We start from the raw sequence: 19,053 nt of genomic DNA on the forward strand, positions 1-19,053 counted from the left end.
ATACCATGCGGAACTTCAACTTCACGAGGTATTTGTTGAGCTCTCGCAGGTCGAGGATAGGCCTGAGGCCCCCCTTGGCCTTGGGGATCAGAAAGTAGCGGGAATAAAACCCCTTGCCTTTCTCGCTTTCCGGAACCGCCTCTATAGCTCCTTTGCTGAGGAGCGTCTGCACCTCCTGCCGAAGGAATTGCTCGTGAGAGGGGTCCCTGAAGAGGGACGAGGAAGGAGGGCGGGAAGGAGGGAATGAAACAAACTGCAGGCGGTATCCCGTCTGCACCATGCTTAAGACCCAGCGGTCCGATGTTATTTGGGACCACGCCGGGAGGAAAAACGAAAGGCAGTTGGAAAACGGGGGGGAAGGATCCATAGGGGAAACTGTTACTGCGCCCTCGGGCGCACCTTCAAAATGAAGGCTTAGGTCCAGGCGGGGGTTTTGAGGAGCCTTGGTTCTGCCCCCCTTGGTTCCCCGAGTGCCTGCGCCTGCCGTTCCTGCCGCGGCGCCTGTAAAGGTCCTGCCGCTGGCGGAACTGGGAAAACGGCCTGCGTTGTTGTTGTTGCTGCGACCTAAAGGGTCTACGCTGCGTCACGGGGGTGTGCATCCCGAGGGACCACATAATGACCCGATGTCTTTCAGACTCTTGAGTCTGGGGTCTGTCTTGTCAGAGAACAAGCCCTGGCCTTCGAAAGGAAGGTCCTGTATAGTATGCTGGAGCTCCGGCGGAAGGCCGGAAACCTGCAGCCAGGAGATGCGACGCATCGTAACTCCTGACGCGAGGGTACGGGCAGCCGAGTCCGCAGCGTCCAAGGAGGCTTGCAAGGCCGTGCGTGCGACCTTCTTGCCTTCGTCCAAGATGGCCGCAAGCTCTTGGCGAGCATCCTGTGGCAGCAGCTCCTTAAATTTGTCCACTGCCACCCAGGAATTAAAGGCATATCTGCTCAGCAGGGCCTGCTGGTTGGAGACCCTGAGCTGCAGCGCCCCAGCCGAATACACCTTACGGCCAAGGAGGTCCATCCGCCTGGCTTCTCTGGATTTGGGGGCTGGAGCCTCCTGGCCATGACGCTCCCTATCGTTCACTGATTGCACCACCAGTGAACCCGGAGTCGGGTGTACATGGAGATATTCGTATCCCCTAGAAGGGGCCATGTACTTCCTCTCGACGCCTTTCGCCGTCGGAGGGATGGAGGCCGGGGACTGCCAGATGGTGTTGGCGTTGGCCTGGATGGTCCGTATGAAGGGCAGGGCGACCCTGGTGGGAGCATCAGAAGAGAGGATGGTCACAATTGGATCCTCTATCTCCGAGACCTCCTCTGCCTGCAGACTCAAATTTTGAGCCAAACGCCTGAGGAGGTCTTGGTGCGCCCTGAGATCCAGCGGGGGGGGACTGTTGGAGGAGGTACCCGCCACCGCCTCATCCGGGGAGGAGGATGAGGAGACCCCAGGCACGAGAGTGTCTAACTGAGGGTCTTCCTCAGCCCTCGCCTCTGCCTCCGGAGCCACAGCGGAGTCTTGCTGCTTGGACCCTTCCTCCCCTTCCGGGGAGGGAGGGGGGCGAGACAACGAGGCTTCAGGAGTCCTACGCTCCGCAGTCGCCGGCCTAGCAAGGAGCTGCTGGGGGCCCTGGGCCTGATGGTATGCCCAGGGTGTCCAGAATCCCCACTGTTGTGGGCCTTGGTCCTGCAGCGGCGGATCACCGAACAGCGCCGTCTGCCGGTCGGTGCCCAGCGCATACCCGCTGTCCGTCTGGGAGGATACGGACGGCTGTCTAGAGGGCCATGGAGGGGCCGACCCTGGATGGTAAGGGTCTGCGCGGGCCGGCACGGAGGATCGTCTCGGTGCCGGGGACTGGTGCCGGGAGTCATATCGGTGCCGGGATCGGGATCGGGACCGGGTTCTGTCGCGGTGCCGGGATCCTGATCGGTACCGGGCGCCGCTTCGGTGCAGGGACCTGCCACCGGCTCGGTGCCGGGAGGTCGACCGAGACCTGCCACCGGCTCGGTGCCGGGAGGTCGACCGAGACCAGGACCTGCCACCGGCTCGGTGCCGGGAGGTCGACCGGTGCGGCGAGTAGCGTCGGGACCTGCTCCTGGAATCGCGGTGCCGGTCTCGGCGACTGGAACCTGACCGCGATCGTCTCGATGTTGACCGGTGCCGCGAGTGCGACCGGTACCGCTGAGGGGAGCGGTGCCGGGACTGCGAGCGGCGGCGGGACCTGGAGCGCCCAAGACGTCGGGACCTGGATCGTGAACGAGATCTTCTGGGCGGTGCCGACATCATGGGCTTGCCTCTGGACACAACCCGCACCGGAGGTACCGGGGGTGGCAGCCGAGTGGGCTCAGTCAGGGCTATGAGGTCCCGAGCCGAGGCGAAGGTCTCCGGTGTGGACGGGACCATTGTCTCAACCCCAGATCTCATGGGGGAGCTCGGCGGTACCGGACTCGACAGACCCGCTGGGCCCGGAGTCGACGGTGCCGGCGGCGCCGCGGCCGATGTCGAGGCCGGGCGCTCTAGCCGGGTCTGCCTGGCCGGAGTATTGGACTTCGACGGCCTTGGTTCTGACTCCGGTGCCGGAGAGGGTCGGTGCCGGGGAGTCTTCTCTGTGCCGGTGCGATCCGGTGCCGGCGCCGAGATCACGGCCTGCGAAGCCGTCGGGTCAAGTGCCGCCTCCATGAGGAGAGTCCGGAGCCTTTGATCCCTCTCCTTCTTTGTCCTTGGCTTAAAAGCCTTACAGATGCGGCACTTGTCAGATCTGTGCGATTCCCCGAGGCACTTCAGGCACGCTTCGTGGGGATCGCTGGTAGGCATGGGCTTCTTGCAGGCCGCACACTGTTTGAAGCCCGGCGAAACAGGCATGAGCCTGGCGCCGGGTGCCGGGAAGGGCTAAGCCCCCGGCGAAGAACTACTTAACAACTATTTAACTTAACTATCTACTTAACCAACTAATTAACAACTATAATGGACTAGAGATGAACGATAGATAAACGATAGAGAACTAGGAGAGCTAGGGACGTGGAGGACAGCTATGCCACGCTCCACAGTTCCAACGACCGACACGGCGGTAAGAAGGAACTGAGGAGCGGGCGGGCCGGCAGGGATATATATTGGGCGCCATGGCGGCGCCACTCCAGGGGGCAACCTGCCGGCCCACTGGAGTTGCTAGGGTAAAAAGTTTCCGACGAACGTGCACGCACGGCGCGCACACCTAACTGGAATGGATGTGAGCAATCACTCGAAGAAGAAACAATCCTTTCCAACAGGTTACTGGAACTGGACACACCCTTGATGCATAAAAATATCATTGGAATGTATGCCAATTTAAATCTTTACAGCAGCCACATGTAGCTATAAAACCCATTAAATTATATTACCAGAAGCTTCTTTAAAAAGAACCTGCATATGGAAGCTGCCGAAGATCATCCAAAAATCTATGAATCTGCAACTGCAGTCATTGCTACAATTCTATTAATTTATCAAAAAATTGATTTCATATTGCAAAATATTAAAGCCACAATCCCTAGGTTCTCAGTTGCTTTTCCTGTTGGTGGTATTATTGCTCCCTGGTGAGCCGGGTCTCTACATTTCATTTGTTTCTCTGAAATGAGTCAAAAATGTATTCTTATGGGACAGACTCTTAGCTCCTAAAATAGCATAATTTCTTCTAAAAATATAGTTATACATTTTTTCAGTTTTATTTAGTAATGAAGATTTTTGAGCAGGGATGTAGTTGTCAACAGTCTAAATGCAAAATTCTTAATTTTGTTGTGAAATTTGTGTAGGTTCGTTTCCAGCACAAAGTTTACTTTAAGAAATTAAAAAGTAGTTAATAGGCTAGAAAAGATTGAATGTGATTATATTTCCTAAAGCTAGCATAAGGAACTGCAGTGTTCTTGGAATCAAACACATTAAGACTAAGTCACACACTCTGGGCTCTCTAGCATGTTATTCGACATGTTGATGTGAACAGTAAGGAGCACTTCGCAACATTTTTCTCCAGAGATGAACCTTCCTTTAAAAATTGTGAAACTCATCAGCCCGTGTTCTTATATGCCATTTCACATACCTGTGTGATTAAACAACTACAGGACTATTGCTTCCTTGCCCTCGGGAGACCATGAAAACCCAGGAGGCAACATTCATACTCCCATGGAGTGAGTTGCACATGTTGGTTATGAACAAACCTTTAGGAATGTCTACACTGCAATTAATCACGCACGGCTGGCCCACACTTGCAAGGCTTGAGCTGCGGGGCTGTTTAACTGCAGTGGACTTTCGGGCATGGGCTGGAGCCTGGGCTCTAAGACCCTCCCGCCTCACAGGGTCTGAGAGTCCACGCTGCAGCCCAAGCCCAGGAGTCTACACTGCACTTGAACAGCCCTGCAACCTGAGCCCTGTGAATCTGTGTCAGCAAGCACAGGCCAGCCATACATGTCTCGACCAACCCTAAGTATTTAGTTTCAGGGGTTTAATTCCATCTGACAGCTCCTTATAGTTGAAAGGGAAAAACGAACAGACTCTTTTCCTAGAGAAAAACTGTATAGGAAATTCCTGCTTATTTACAAATAAATAAAAATTAAAAACCCAAACTCAGAACAGAGAAAATAGTTCTATTTGGTGGGGAAAGGAATGAACTGGATACTTCAAGCTGCAACTGACCCTCTCCCAAAAGATATGCTCAATATTTTTTGAATTCCCCATCTTGCTCTGCTGGTAGAAGGTCATATTACTACGGGTCCAGACTGACCTAATGGATAAATTTGGTCTGTCAGAGGGTGGAGGAAAGAGAATCGTCCCCTCAGGCTCCTGAGGATCAGCAATTGGAGATTTCTGAAGTTCACAAGAGCTGCACAAACTACCCACACTCAGCACAAGGTAGAGGACCAGCCATAACAGTGTGGAATGCATCAGACCTGCAATGTTACTTCAGCGCTGTATGTTTGTATTTAAAATATACTATTCTGCAAGACTAAATTGGGCTTGTTGCTTGGGTACATGTTCTAATCCACAACCGTACCTCCTTCCTAGGCTATTACTGTCACAGCACTTATCCTCTACCTACGGCAAAACAAACCTCCCAAGACTAGATTTAATACCACTAGTGACATGCAAAGATCAGTAACTGCTTACTGTGAAATAAGTCTCTCTACATCTGACCATATATGTTATCTTGATACCAATTCTGATTTTGCTGCAGAAAGCCTGATGTTAAATCTCTATCAGACACTGGTGGGGGGAGGGGGGTGGGAGAAGAATGAAGGGGCATCCTCTAACCCCATCTTCTTTAATATACCGTTGATGTCCCAATGATACAGTTACAGGTCTCAAGCATCCTTGTACCTGGTCCCCACAACTTTTGCATATGGCTGCACTCGTCTTCTGAATAACTCAAAATATCTGCTATAACTTTCTACATTTAATTCTACTGCAAATAATAGTGCCTATGCAATTAAACAAATGAATTTACATAATGCAAAAAAGTATTTTTCTTTTCTAGCTGTTGAAATACAACTATAATACTTCTGTCTTTTAAAAAAAAAAAAAGTAAGTCATTTTGAGAGGAATGAAAAAGATACTCACTTTACAGGAGCCCTGGCATAGACCTGTAGCCAATCAGGAATCTCCGCAGTGTGGTATGGATTTGCAGGCACTAGAAGGGGCTGGCTTCTCTCAGCTTGCTGTGGCTGATAAGTCACTGGTGGAGGTTGATCATAACGAGGAACGCTGTATAAAGAACAGAGATAGAAATCTAAAATGTATCAATTCAATAATCTCCAAAAGCAGCAAATTAAACACGCTAGTATAATTAAAATGTTAATTTTGACCAAAATGTTAAAATCTTAATAAAAACTACTGATCAATCCAGCCACTTACAACAATAGGAGTCTGTATGCAGACTGATGGCATTACAGCATGGAGGTAGGTTGCATTTAATTTTAAATGCTCCAGTACTTAATTTTAAATATTCTTTAGTGGGAGTAAGGAGACTTTCTGCAGTCATTTTTAATAATAATTGTGCCATGGTCTTTATTTTATTCTAAACACAAATGTAAACACTGCTGCATTTATCACATTGTACAAACTCGTATCGGACCATTTCACCTGTTACCCCATTGCATTTTTACTAACATGGTCTGACCAAAGATTAAAAACCAATTTTAACAGATAAAATAGGCAAGTGATCAACCCAAAAGTCACTGGATTTAGAACAAATGTGTTCAAGTTACATTTGGTACAAGCTATTCCACAATGTTATCTGTTGTTCCATATCGAGATTCTTCCTTCTCACATGAAGAAACAATAAGAAAAATAGTACAGCAGGGACAAGTGTGTTGGAGTATACTAACAAAAAGTTATCAACATTTATATTGTGTGCAGATGAAACAGGGACATTTATTTTAGAGCAGAACTAGCCCATGTTTAAAATGGCAAAGTGCCTCTTCATCAGGATTATTATTACAGGTTATTTGTGAGGACAGCCTGCTGGAAGGTAAGATTTAACAGCTTCCTTTCGACCTGTAACATTTTCCTCCTCTTGAAGTATTCTGTCAATCTTAATGAACATTAATAGTAAAGTACAATGATGCATTGTTCTTGATTAGTTGGTAGCAATATTCTGTGCTCTGAACTTACATTAAAATTAACACAGCTCAGGAAACAGAAGCCCTAAGGTTACCTCCGTTTACAACTAAAGCAACTTGGACAGAAACCAGTAAAGTTCCATGTATAAAAATAACATATAACTGATCAGTGATGTGCTAAAACAGAAAAGCTTGATTTTCCTACACTAAATTCGATCAGAATATAGTCTGCAACAAAATTAACATCGATAGCCTACCTGGGAGCACAGGGATGTTTGTACTGAGCTCTTTTATTGATGTGATCTACATAATACACTCCAAATTCTGCTGACTCAACTCTTTCCCAACCAGGAGGCAGCCCCTCACGCTCAAGTGGATGGCTCCAATGAGTTGTATTAGTGTTATGATCAATGTAGTATTTCCTTCCTCTAATAGTCCAGTCCACTGACCAGCCAGGAAGAAGAGGTAAATCTTCAGAACTGTGATTTGTTAAATTTCCTAGTGATGTAGCAGGAACCCTGCCAATGCCTGAAAAAAACATAAGAGAATTCATCCAAGCTGACAACAATGCTTGAAATTGGATGACTGACTTGAAAAAAAAAAGTTGTAATTACTTTCCTCAGGAAAGCAGTGAAAGATGGCCATGTTCTGAATGAATTATAACTCAAGAATAAGGCTGCAGCAGATTTACAAAGTCTGTATTCACACATTGTTTTTCTCTACATATTTCAAATTAGGACTTGTCAAATGAATCACTAATTATTGGGCAATCAGAACATTATATGTATGGATTGACCAACAACAACAAGAGCAATAATCCTTTTGTTAAGTCAGGTCTCACTTCCTGAAAAAAGAAAAAGCAAAGTAGTGTTTTGTTTCCATAACATAACCTGAACTTTTGCCACCAGGTACTCTTGATTTTACCCACAATGCACTGGACAAATGTCATAGCAGTTTTATCTATATTTACTAAAAGTATGTTTGGAGCTAAATGTCCAGCTGACTTGCCTCCACGAAACTCAGTTAAGACTTATTGGCTCCGTTTACCTTAGAAAAGTAGGTAATGTATTTAATAGGGATGACGCTGCAATCGTATTACTAACGTTGAATTCCTGAACAGGGCTGGCAGACATGGGATTTTAAAATGCCTGAACATATTTAAACTACAATTTATGTTAGTAATACATTACAGTTACATCCACCCTACATACCTACTAAACACAGCTACAGTATTTTTCTAGTGTAAATGGGACCTTCAAAACCCATTCAGCAGTAGACAAGCCTTCCTAATTTACCTACACAGGCAGTCACAGAAACAGAAGGGAGGGAAGAGATGCAGAAGTTAAAAAAGACAATGGACAATGATCATTATACCATATACTTACATAACCACAAAAGATAATTCAATACAATTTAAAAATCGTAACTTTTAAAATATACAAATATTACACTTACATGCATTATAGACATTAGTGCACCAAGTACTAATAAACACAATAAAAATGTCATATCAATTTTTTTATCTTTTCCTTCTCTTTATGTATTGTGGAACTTTAGAGAGGACTCCATGTCAGTCAAAATACAGTTGAAATGAGAAAACTTCCAGCAGAGATAAAAATATGGCTGAAAATGTAAAACACATGGTGACCTAACCAAAATGTTCACAGATCACTAGGTTTCATTCCTCAGATGCTTGATATCCAGTATAATGTTGGCACAATTTAAACTCTTCTTCATATATCCTTGAAATATAAATTTATTTTCCTGAACTGCAGTTACATTTACATTCCCAGTTAGATACTTCTCTAGCTGCAGAGAAATCCCTAATTTGACACAGTAAAAGCTTAGAAAGCTCTGTAAAGTTGCATTTCTGATCTTCATTGAAATGCTGGTTTATAGTCGGGTTGGTGGGGAGACAGCAGGGGGTTGGGGTGTGGGCTCTGAGTGGGTGTTTAGGTGCAGGAGGGAGTGAGGAGTGCTGGATCTGGAGGCCACTCACCTAGGCCGGCTCCCCTTAAGCGGCGACCTGTCCCCGGCTCTGCCTGTTCCTAGGTAGAGGCATGGCAGACAGCTCTGCATGCTGCTCCCCGACCTCCGCCCTAGTGCCTGGGAACTGTGACCAATGGGAGCTGTGGGGGTGGCACCTGTGGGCACAGGCAGCATGCAGAGCCACCTGCTGCGCCTCAACCTAGGAGCAGCCAGAGCCCGGGACATGTTGCCATTTGCGGGGAGCTGCCAGAGGTGAGCACCTGCCTGGATCCAGCATGCTGTACTCCCTTCTGGGCATCCTAGCCTGCTGCCCTGAGCCCCCTCCCACACACAAACTCCCTCCCAGAGCTCACGCTCCACACCCTCTCCTGCACCCTAACCCCCAGCCCCACACCCACTCTCTCTTCCTTAACCAGCATTTTTTTTTTAACTTACTGGCACCTCCCCTTCCTCCAACATGCCCGTTAAAACAACTTTTACTGTACTTTCAAATGCCATAATAAAATACATTTTACTGGATTCCAGAATTCCCAGCTAGCTGATAAATGTCCTATTAATGCTTTATTTTCTCACTGAACCATATAGAGGAGTTTAGATTTTTTCCTCTCTCAGCAGTTAAACAATTGATTCTACCACAGTACTAATGTCTCCACAGATGTTGGAATAAATACTTCCTCAGTTTTGGCTCTTCAGAAATAAAAATGTGTGTGAGTGTATGAGAGAGAGAGATGGAACTACTGGTATCATCCAAAGAATACCATGAAAAGAAAACAATCTATGCAAGCTCATCCAAAAAGCAGCACTGAAGCCAGATGAAACTTCACCATTACTCCTTCTCTGCCTAACCATCTGTTATAAACAGATATCACACATGCAGCTTCTCCTTTGTACTCACCCTTCCACTTCTGCTATTAGGGGAAATTATGAACATGCTTTCCTTCTGACTGTTCACCCACAGATCAACACTGGCACATAAAGGACATTCTTTTCGATCTTTTGCTTACCAGTTTGGATTTAGTACAGCACAAGTACTGGAGTAATACCTCGCCTGCACTTTCAGTCTGTGAGATTAGCCATCAGCAATAAGGTAACTGGAAATTATTCCAAGTGAAGAAACACAGGAAATGAGGGACTGAAGTCCTCTCTTCCCTGTGAGTGCTGGTCCTGAAAACATTTCTATTTGTCAACAAAAATATTTCTAACCCTGGCAGGTTATGAAATATTTGACCTTGGAGTACCTCCCTGTATTAAAATATTTTTGCTATTTCCATAAGTTATCATGTGTACCAATGCTGTGGTTCCCTCTCGCAGGTCCTGATTCCAAGAAGGAATCTGCAACCTGGACCTTATTTCCCTGTGGAGTCTCATTGAAGGCAGGGAAGAGAAAGGTATTCCAGTTTCTATTTCCAAGAGGAAATACAATTTTCCAATTAAGCTACTTGAAAAGATACTGGACTTCAGATAAACAAGTCCAATATTTTCTCCAATTAACTGGATTGTGATGATTATGACTCTTCTTGGATGTGTAAACAAGTACTACTTATGGTGTCAGCACTAGCATGGGATTCAAATACTCTCAGACATCACTAGAAGAAAGAACCTCAACATAGGTATAAATGTTAACTTTCCTTTCAGTTTACATTTAAAACGAGCACATGCTCAAGTGTTTTGTTGTGTTTTTTACTCCCACTTCAATTATAGCATAATTTAGCAGCCAATATATACTCCTGTGGACAGAGGTTAATGCTTAATAAAGTTTTAAAGCTGGAATTAGAAGGTTTCAGATAGTACATAGAATGGGTTTTAGCTCTAACGGTTAGGACTTGTTCATGTGGGAAATTATTTAAACCATGATATTCATCCCAGTATAACAGCCTACATGGACACACAAAGGTCTAGTCTTTACTTAAAAATTAGATCGACCAAGCTATGTTGCTAGGGAAAAACGTTGTGCCCTGTGCACCACAATTAGGCTGACTTAACCCCTGCAGTGTAGATGCCACCTCTTGAGAGATGGATTAACCCCTTTAGCTGATGTAGGAAGGGTCTACATTGCAGCGCTACAGGGGCTGAAATATTGACAAGGTCTTATTTAAGTACATTTCTTGCCACAAAAAAACAGACAAGAGCTAAGAGGAGAAAGGGAAAATTGTAATCAGAACGTTACCTTGTGAATCACCAAGACGAGAAAGTAATTGCTACACTTCACTGGAAAGGCAAGACTTAACGCTATAGAAACTAGGAAAACGAGAAGTTATAGCCACAGACCTTAAAACAGTCATGACTGCCTCAGACAACGCAATCTTATTTTGGCACTGTTTCTGGACTTAACACAGCAAGTACCAAACCAGTGTAATTTTTTGATCCCTGGATAAATTTTTTTTTTATATATATAAAAATATATAACTGAAGCAATCAACAGTTATGAAACAGAAGGCTTGATTTCCAGGTAACAAAGAGGCTAGAAGTACACAGAGAGCTGTAAAAGGTCACATAGGCTTGGTCTACACTACGCGTTTAAACCGATTTCAGCAGCGTTAAACCAATTTAATGCTGTATCCGTCCACACTACGAGGCCCTTTATATCGATATAAAGGGCTCTTTAAATCGATTTCTGTACTCCTCCCCGACGAGAGGAGTAGCACTAAAATCAGTATTACCATATCGGATTAGGGTTAGTGGGGCCGCAAATCGATGGTATTTGCCTCCGGGCGGTATCCCACAGTACACCACTGTGACTGCTCTGGACAGCAATCTGAGCTCAGATGCAGTGGCCAGGTAAACAGGAAAAGTCCGGCGAAATTTTGATTTTCATTTCCTGTTTGCCCAGCGTGGAGCTTTGATCAGCACGGGTGGCGAGGCAGTCCCAAATCCAAAAAGAGCTCCAGCATGGACTGTACGGGAGATACTGAATCTGATCGCTGTATGGGGAAACAAATCTGTTCTATCAAAGCTCCGTTACCGAAGACGAAATGCCAAAGCGTTTGAAAAAAAAATCTACCGGCTACACAGTGCTGTGTGACAAGTGTAACGGGAAGCCAGAGACTCAAATGGACACTCATGGAGGGAGGGAGGGGGTACTGAGGACTCCAGCTATCCCACAGTCCCCAGCAGTCTCCGAAAAGTATTTGCATTCTTGGCTGAGCTCCCAATGCCTGTAGGTTCAAACACATTGTCCGGCGTGGTTCAGGGTATAGCTCGTCAATTTACTCCCCCCCACCACATGAAAGAAAAGGGAAAGAAATCGTTTCTTGACTTCTTTCAGTGTCACCCTATGTCTACTGAATGCTGCTGGTAGACGCGATGCTGCAGCAGTGAAGAGCAGTATCTGCTCCTCTCCCCTGCCCGGTGGCAGACGGTGCAGTAGGACTGGTAGCCGTCCTTCTTATCAACCCGTGAGTGCTCCTGGCTGGCTTCAGGTGAGGCTGGCCGGGGGTGCCTGGGTGAAAATAGGAATGATTCTCGGTCATTCCCAGTAGATGGGACAGAACGGCTGGTAACCGTCCTCATCATAACAACTGGGGGCTGAGCTCCATCAGCCCCCTCCCTTTCCTGTGTAAAGAAAAGATTCTGTCCTGCCTGGACTATCATAGCAGCGGGATGCTGGGCTCCTCTCCCTGCACTGCTTAATGTCCTGCCTGGACTGTCATAGCAGCGGGAGCCTGCCTCCCCCTCATTTTATCTCACTAACAAGTCACTGTTTCTTATTCCTGCATTCTTTATAACTTCATGACACAAATGGGGGGGGACACTGCCACGGTAGCCCAGGAAGGTTGGGGGAGGAGCGAAGCAACAGGTGGGGTTGTTGCAGGGGCACCCCCCGTGAATGGCATGCAGCTCATCCTTTCTGCGGGATCTGACACGGAGCAGCTGTGCTCTCTGATATACTGGTTGTCTAGCACACTTGCCCCATATTCTAGGTAGGACTGACTATTTTTAGATACCATAAAGGAGGGATTGACTCGGGGAGTCATTCCCATTTTTGCCTTTGCGCCCCCGGCCGACCTCAGCCAGGGGAACCCATGATAGCAGCAGACAGTGCAGAACGACAGATAACCGTCATCTCATTGCCAATTTACACCGGCAGCAGACGGTACAGAACGACTGGTAACTGTCTCTGCTATCATGCAAAAGCAAATGAATGCTGCTCTGTAGCGCTGGAATATCGCCTCTGTCAGCGGCATCCAGTACACATACGGTGACTGTAAAAAAAAAGAGCTGAACGGGCTCCATTGTTGCCGTGCTATGGCGTCTGCCAGGGCAATCCAGGGAAAAAGGGCATGAAATGATTGTCTGCCATTGCTTTCCCGGAGGAAGGAATGACTGATGACATTTACCCAGAACCACCTGCGACAATGATTTTTGCCCCTTCAGCCACTGGGCTCTCCACCCAGAATTCTAAGGGGCGGGGGAGACTGCGGGAACTATGGGATAGCTACGGAATAGCTACCCACAGTGCAACGCTCCGGAAATTGACGCTAGCCTCAGACCATGGACGCACCCCCCTGAATTAATGTGCTTAGTGTGGCCGCGTGCACTCAACTTTACACAATCTGTTTTATAAAACTGGTTTATATAAAATCGGAATAATCCCGTAGTGCAGACATACCCACAGTTTCATGTATACTTTTTCCTTAAGTCATAAAAACACCATCAGTATTTTCTTGAGGTTGTTGAAAGTTATAAGAATTCAGATTCTATTTGGAAGTACAGATTCTCGTGCCCTTTGAATCGTTGTAGCATTCAACTATAATTAGCTTAATTTAGACATTTGTTTGTATAATTGGAGTTATTGACTACCAGAATAAGCCATACTCACTGCTTTTGCTTATAACATTCTATGAAGGAAGTGCTCAGCAGATGCTTCCTTGAAATGAGAACATACAAAAGGAATACTTCCTACTGTAGCTTAGAACAACAACAGGAGAGGAGAAAACTACTTTGTTTTTTTAGACTCCTGTTAAGTATCAATAGTAAGAGTGGGCACCACTTCAAAGGTTAGATTACCACTTAATCTTTTTCACAATTGCTGGTCAAAGAAAGGAGGGGCATTTAAAGTATTAACAAGGAAAATACTGTGTTATAACAGGATATTTTACTAGACTGCAAGACAACCTGAAACATAGTAAGCAGAAAGTTACACCTGACAGAAATAAGCTGGTACATTACAGTCATGTAAGGTTACAAGAGCCCTGCCTTGAGGAGCTTTGTAAGAATACTTATTAATTCTACTTCTACAACACCTGAGGGCCCGAAATGTGTATTAGTGTCCATTTTAAGGCACTATACAAACACACCACATGACTCAGAGCATTCAGAAAATATAAAGTATGTATTCTGACAATGACTGGTGGAGGAACAAGTTAATTTTAAGTCTGAGAGTTCTTTCAGTAGAAGTCTGGGGGCAGATATTTAAAACATGATGGAACTTTGGCATCCCTATTAGTGGGTGGCATGGTCCCAGTCTAACTGCTCCACTGCAACTTTTCTTTTAAAACCTGACCTCTACTATCCTGGCTAAAACGTCTCTTTTCTTGGGTTAGATCTCTGCCACTGTATTAGTTGCTAGACAGGCTTTGCATTTCCTGCTCAGAGACGGAACAGCTTTCTGAAAAATGGTTTCTGTTAGCATGGTCTCAGTCCTTTCCAAGTTATAACTCTTTTACTCTCTGCTTAAAGGTGGGTTCTCTCATATGAAAGTGACTTTCTTAATGAAAGTTACCAAATCTCAGGAGTGGTCACAACTGTATTCTCATTTACTGGACTACAATCTCTGTCCGGACTGCATCACTTAAACCCTGTAGTCTGGAACCTGTCTTTTCTCATTTGCCATTTCTGTTTCTCTCGGACTCCGATGTTTTCTTTTCGCTTTAACTATTGGTCTTAAGGAATTTCAATGCTGCCTTGTTATTTTTGGCTTGGCTTTTCCTCTGTGCTGTAACATGCTGCCTTCAGTTCAATCCTCTGAACTAACTGGCAACTAGCTTCTGAGTTTTTACATAGTGTTGCAAAGCAGAGGAATCCTGTTGAATCTAGTCTGCTCTCCTTAGGAATGAAACTGTGCATTATCTCACTAGTCTGCTAAAAGAAAATGTAAATGGATATAGACCATTTTTATTAGCCACATTTTACAACACTTCATGTATTTCCAGGTTTTAAGCCAGTCTCTACACTAAGTCTCTTTTTGAAAACCTTCAGCAGCACAATGCTTCAACACTAGGATCCAAGCATCAGTTTTTAGCACTGTGTTTTACCATATATCATGGAATCCAGAGACAATGCAAAGGAGCTCCTTTGGATCACAATATCTATTCTTATAGAAATGGACCTGTAATGCAATGATCCCTTTCAATTCAAAATCGAGCCTTTGTTTGTGCATACACCACAGAGAGATCAAAACAGATGTATTGCATAAATGATTTTGTAGTCCAATCAAAGGCATCTTTCTGTGGAAATACCCTGCTTGGAAAAAACGGGTCACTGGAATCTATTCTGAGTGGAGGTCTCAGTTCTGCCAAAGATCATCACTTTGGCCAATCAATTGGCCTGATGGAATTGTGTTGGAAGAGAGCAGATGACCTCAGAAAGAAGGAGGGTGTGTGTGAGGAAGGGACTGAGCAGGAAACCTCAGCGTGCTACCATTCATCTGATGCAGAGCCGGAAAGGTGGAGCAGTTTTAGATCCCACTGTCCTTGACCAACATGAAAACGGTTGAAAGACAAATACAGCCTATTGAATAAGACCCTCCGACTTGCTTGTGTTTCGTTCTAATATCTTGAGTACCCACATCCCAAAGCTGGTCTAGAAACCTGATGTGAGGTAATCTCCCCCATCCTGAGATTTTTTTTTGGGGGGGGGGGGGTGCCGGAGGGGACGACAGGACAGGGAGACACAAGAACTGTTTAGTTTTGGGGTGGAGGCAGTAGGTTTTTCAACTACCAAACCAACAATCACCATTAACTAGATTTGCAGCCCTTAGATACTCAAATACCGTCCTCTTCCCACCCATCCCAAAGTTGCTGACTTTACTCCCACCATGTACCTTGCATAAGAGCATAGGTGGAACATTCCCCACCACAACCAGACAAAAAAGGAATTTAAAGTCTGGAAAAAGATCAACAAGAACAAGCTGTGAAAACTGTGCTGCTATAAAATTACTGTAGAATCAGCGCAGTAGTTTAAAACGATAAGAATAAATGTAGAAGTCAAACATTTTCCCAATTTCTTTTTCTCCAAACACGACTAGGCTTGTTAAAACAGCTTTCTGTTATTGGTTCCCAAATAAACCTTCCACTTGACCATTAACCTCACTTCTTGTTCCTTTTCCTTTTTCCCACATTACATGAACCATGTCTCCTTGTTTACAATTATGAAGAGTCATGATTTGACATAAGCAGCATCTTTTGCTTTCATTATCATTCAGTGTGTAATGTTAGTCATTTTCATCTTCGGACATACCTGAACGGCTGAAAATACACCTCTGAAAGTACCCCATACAAGTGACTTCGAAGTTAACTGATTTTCATGTACATGTCAGTCAGTTTTATGGCGTATCTACAATTACAAATGACTCAAGACAAATGGTTATAACCCAGCCTGAATCTGAAGCACAGACAGAGCTTTAACCATGGACCAATCAAAGGCTTTAACGCAGGAATGGAGAAGAGGAGGAAAGATAACCTCTCAATTGTACCTATGTTTCAGATATCAGAGAGGCAACTAAAGATAAAAAAATTAGGAGAGGGAAGGGTCTGAGGTAGAGAGGTAGATTTTGGGAAACACCACCATTAAGGTGTCAATCAAAAACAAAGTTACTGAGAGCAAGAAAAGGCAGGGACTGAGAAGAGAACCTCAACATCAGATAGGAGGGAAACAAGGAACTCTGGGGGATGAAAGGTTAAGGTAAAAAGCACCATTAAAGATACCAACTCAACTGTTTAGCTTAAAAATAACAAATATGATTTTTAGAGTTTTGTTTTTGGTTTTTTTTTTTTGTTTTTTTGTTTTTTTTTTTTTACAGGAATTGTGGAATTCTCTGTATTTGCCTTGTGGTTTGAACCTTTAGGGTTCACTTGAGTCATGTTTTCAAGCCTCTCTCTGGAATCATGAGGGTGAGAATCTTTAGGTAATCACTTAACTCTAGCAGCTGAAGCTTTAAGAAAAACACCAACATTGTGAGATCACCAAAAAGAAAAACATGAGGATTGGTAGGAGAATCAGGAAAGCAGAATCATGGAAGCCAAAAGAAGCAAGGAAATGGATTAAGAGCAGAGACTAACCGTTACTGAAGACCTAAAACACCTCATGAAGGAAAAGGACAAAAGAAAGCACTTGTAAATTGAGCTAGAAAGTAGTCATTTCAATAGGGCTTGAAAAAAAATCCATTTGCCCAGTGCAAATAGGAGTTATTTCTAGGCTAGTGCCATCAACTTCTGCAGAACCTAACCGTCCATTTTAAAAACTGCCTGTTTTGAACACTAAATTACTATTGAAAAGATAGACTTCCAAACACGAATGGTGCATAAACTGATGCACCAGTGTCTTCCTGAGTCAGCCAAGACAGACCAGGGCTGACAGTCCTGTTTGGGTGAGAGAAGTGGAGCCTGGTAGGATGAGATGGTTCTAGATGAGGGGTCGCCCAACACTGACTGACTGACTGACCTGGTGTGTGTTGCGTGTGGGGGCAGCATTAACTGGAGAAGCAAAGTTCAGCTAGCAAGAGACTGGGTCTTCAGGCATAAGCAGATGGAGATAACCGAAGTACAACAGCAGCAGAGAGGAGCTCTGCTTGAGACGCATGCATGTTTCAGTCAGATGATGAGTAGGTTTAATCCTTCAACTCGTAGGTATTAAGTAGTTTTTTTCAAGCCCTGGTCATTGTGACTTTGATTAAGACAGTTTTGATTAAGTAGAAAGGTTGGAAGCTAGATTGGAGGGGGATAAAGAAAGGGACTGAGGTGAGGACATGAAGTCAGCATGTAAAAAGCATGCTCCAAAATTCTGGAGACAAAGGAAAGACAAGAGATAGGACAGCAGACCATACTGGATAAAGAAAAAGTTTTTTTTAAAGATGGGGGAGTGAACCAGAGGAAAGGCAGCAGTTAAAGAAAAGGGAAGGGGGAATCCGAGGGAGCCATGGATGATAAAAGGAAGGGCCAAGGGAATAGGTTAAAGGATTAAAGACAGTTGATGATAACTCAGTCAAATAAGAATGAAGGAAAGTAGAACTGGGGTGAATTGAGGTGGAAGAGAGATGAGGAAGTTTCAGTAAAAAAAATCTTGTCAAATATTTTGTTTTTGAAAAAATAACTACAAGGCTGTCAAGAGATTAAAAAAATTAATCACGATTAATTGCATGATTAAAAATTTATTTAAATAGTTCTGGATGTTTTCTACATTTTCAAATACATTGATTTCAGTTATAACAGTACACAAAGTGTACAGTGCTCACTTTATATTTATTTTTGATTACAAGCACTGTAAAAAACAAAAGAAACAGTATTTTTCAATTCACCTAAGTACTGTAGTGCAGTCTCTATCATGAAAGTTAGAGTTATGTACAAAAAAACTCCATTCAAAAATAAAAACGTAAAATTTTAGAGTCTGCAAGTCCACTCAATCCTTCTTCTTGTTCAGCCAGTCGCTCAAACAAACAAATTTGTTTACATTTGCAGGAGATAATGTTGCCCACTTCTTGTTCTCACTTTCAGGTGACATTATAAACAGGTGTTCGCATGGCACGGTTGTAGCTGGCATCACAAGATATTTACGTGCCAGACGCGCTAAAGATTTACATGTCCCTTCAGGCTTCAACCACCATTCCATGGGACATATGTCCATGCTGATGATGGGTTCTGCTCCCTAACAATCCAAAGCCATGGAGACTGATACATGTTTATTTTCATCATCTGAGCCAGATGCCACAAGCAAAAGGTTGATTTTCTTTTTTGGTGGTTCGAGTTCTGTGGTTTCCACATCAGAGTGTTGCTCTTTTAAGACTTCTGAAAACATGCTGCACACCTCGTCCCTCTCAGATTTTGGAAGGCACTTCAGATTCTTAAACTTTGGGTAGAGTGCTGCAACTATCATAGAAAATTCAACACTGCTTTCTTCTTTGCGTTTTGTCAAATCTGCAGTGAAAGTGTTCTTAAAATGAACAACATGTACTGGGTCATCATCCAAGATTGCTATAACATGAAATATATAGTGGAATGGGGGTAAAACCCCCAAGGAGTTCAGTCACACATTTAAGTAACTCATTTTTTTTAACAAGCATCAGCAGCATGGAAACATGTCTTCTGGAATGGTGGCTGAAGCCTGAAGGGATATACGAATGTTTAGCATAATTGGGACATAAATAACGTGCAATGCCGGCTACAAAAGTGACATGCAAACGCCTGTTCTTGCTTTCAGGTGACATTGTAAATAAGAGTGCAGCATTTTTTCCTATAAATGTAAACAAACTTGATTGGCTCAACAAAAAGTAGGACT

At 44.4% G+C, this 19,053-nt stretch overlaps 1 protein-coding gene across 4 annotated transcripts in view; it reads right to left on the reverse strand.

Annotated features, from left to right (window-relative positions):
- The window catches only part of SAV1 (salvador family WW domain containing protein 1), a 46,921-nt gene that overhangs the window by 17,231 nt on the left and 10,637 nt on the right, over positions 1-19,053 (reverse strand). For all 4 annotated transcript variants that reach the window (XM_030562838.1, XM_030562837.1, XM_030562836.1 and 1 more), the window contains exons 3-4: positions 6,831-7,101; positions 5,573-5,716 (exon numbers count right to left, since the gene is read on the reverse strand). In XM_030562838.1, coding sequence (XP_030418698.1) covers positions 5,573-5,716; positions 6,831-7,101 — 415 coding nt within the window. The remainder of the gene's footprint in view (positions 1-5,572; positions 5,717-6,830; positions 7,102-19,053) is intronic.

Source organism: Gopherus evgoodei, chromosome 4 (genome assembly GCF_007399415.2).
Source record: "Gopherus evgoodei ecotype Sinaloan lineage chromosome 4, rGopEvg1_v1.p, whole genome shotgun sequence".
Classification (NCBI taxonomy): domain Eukaryota; kingdom Metazoa; phylum Chordata; order Testudines; family Testudinidae; genus Gopherus; species Gopherus evgoodei.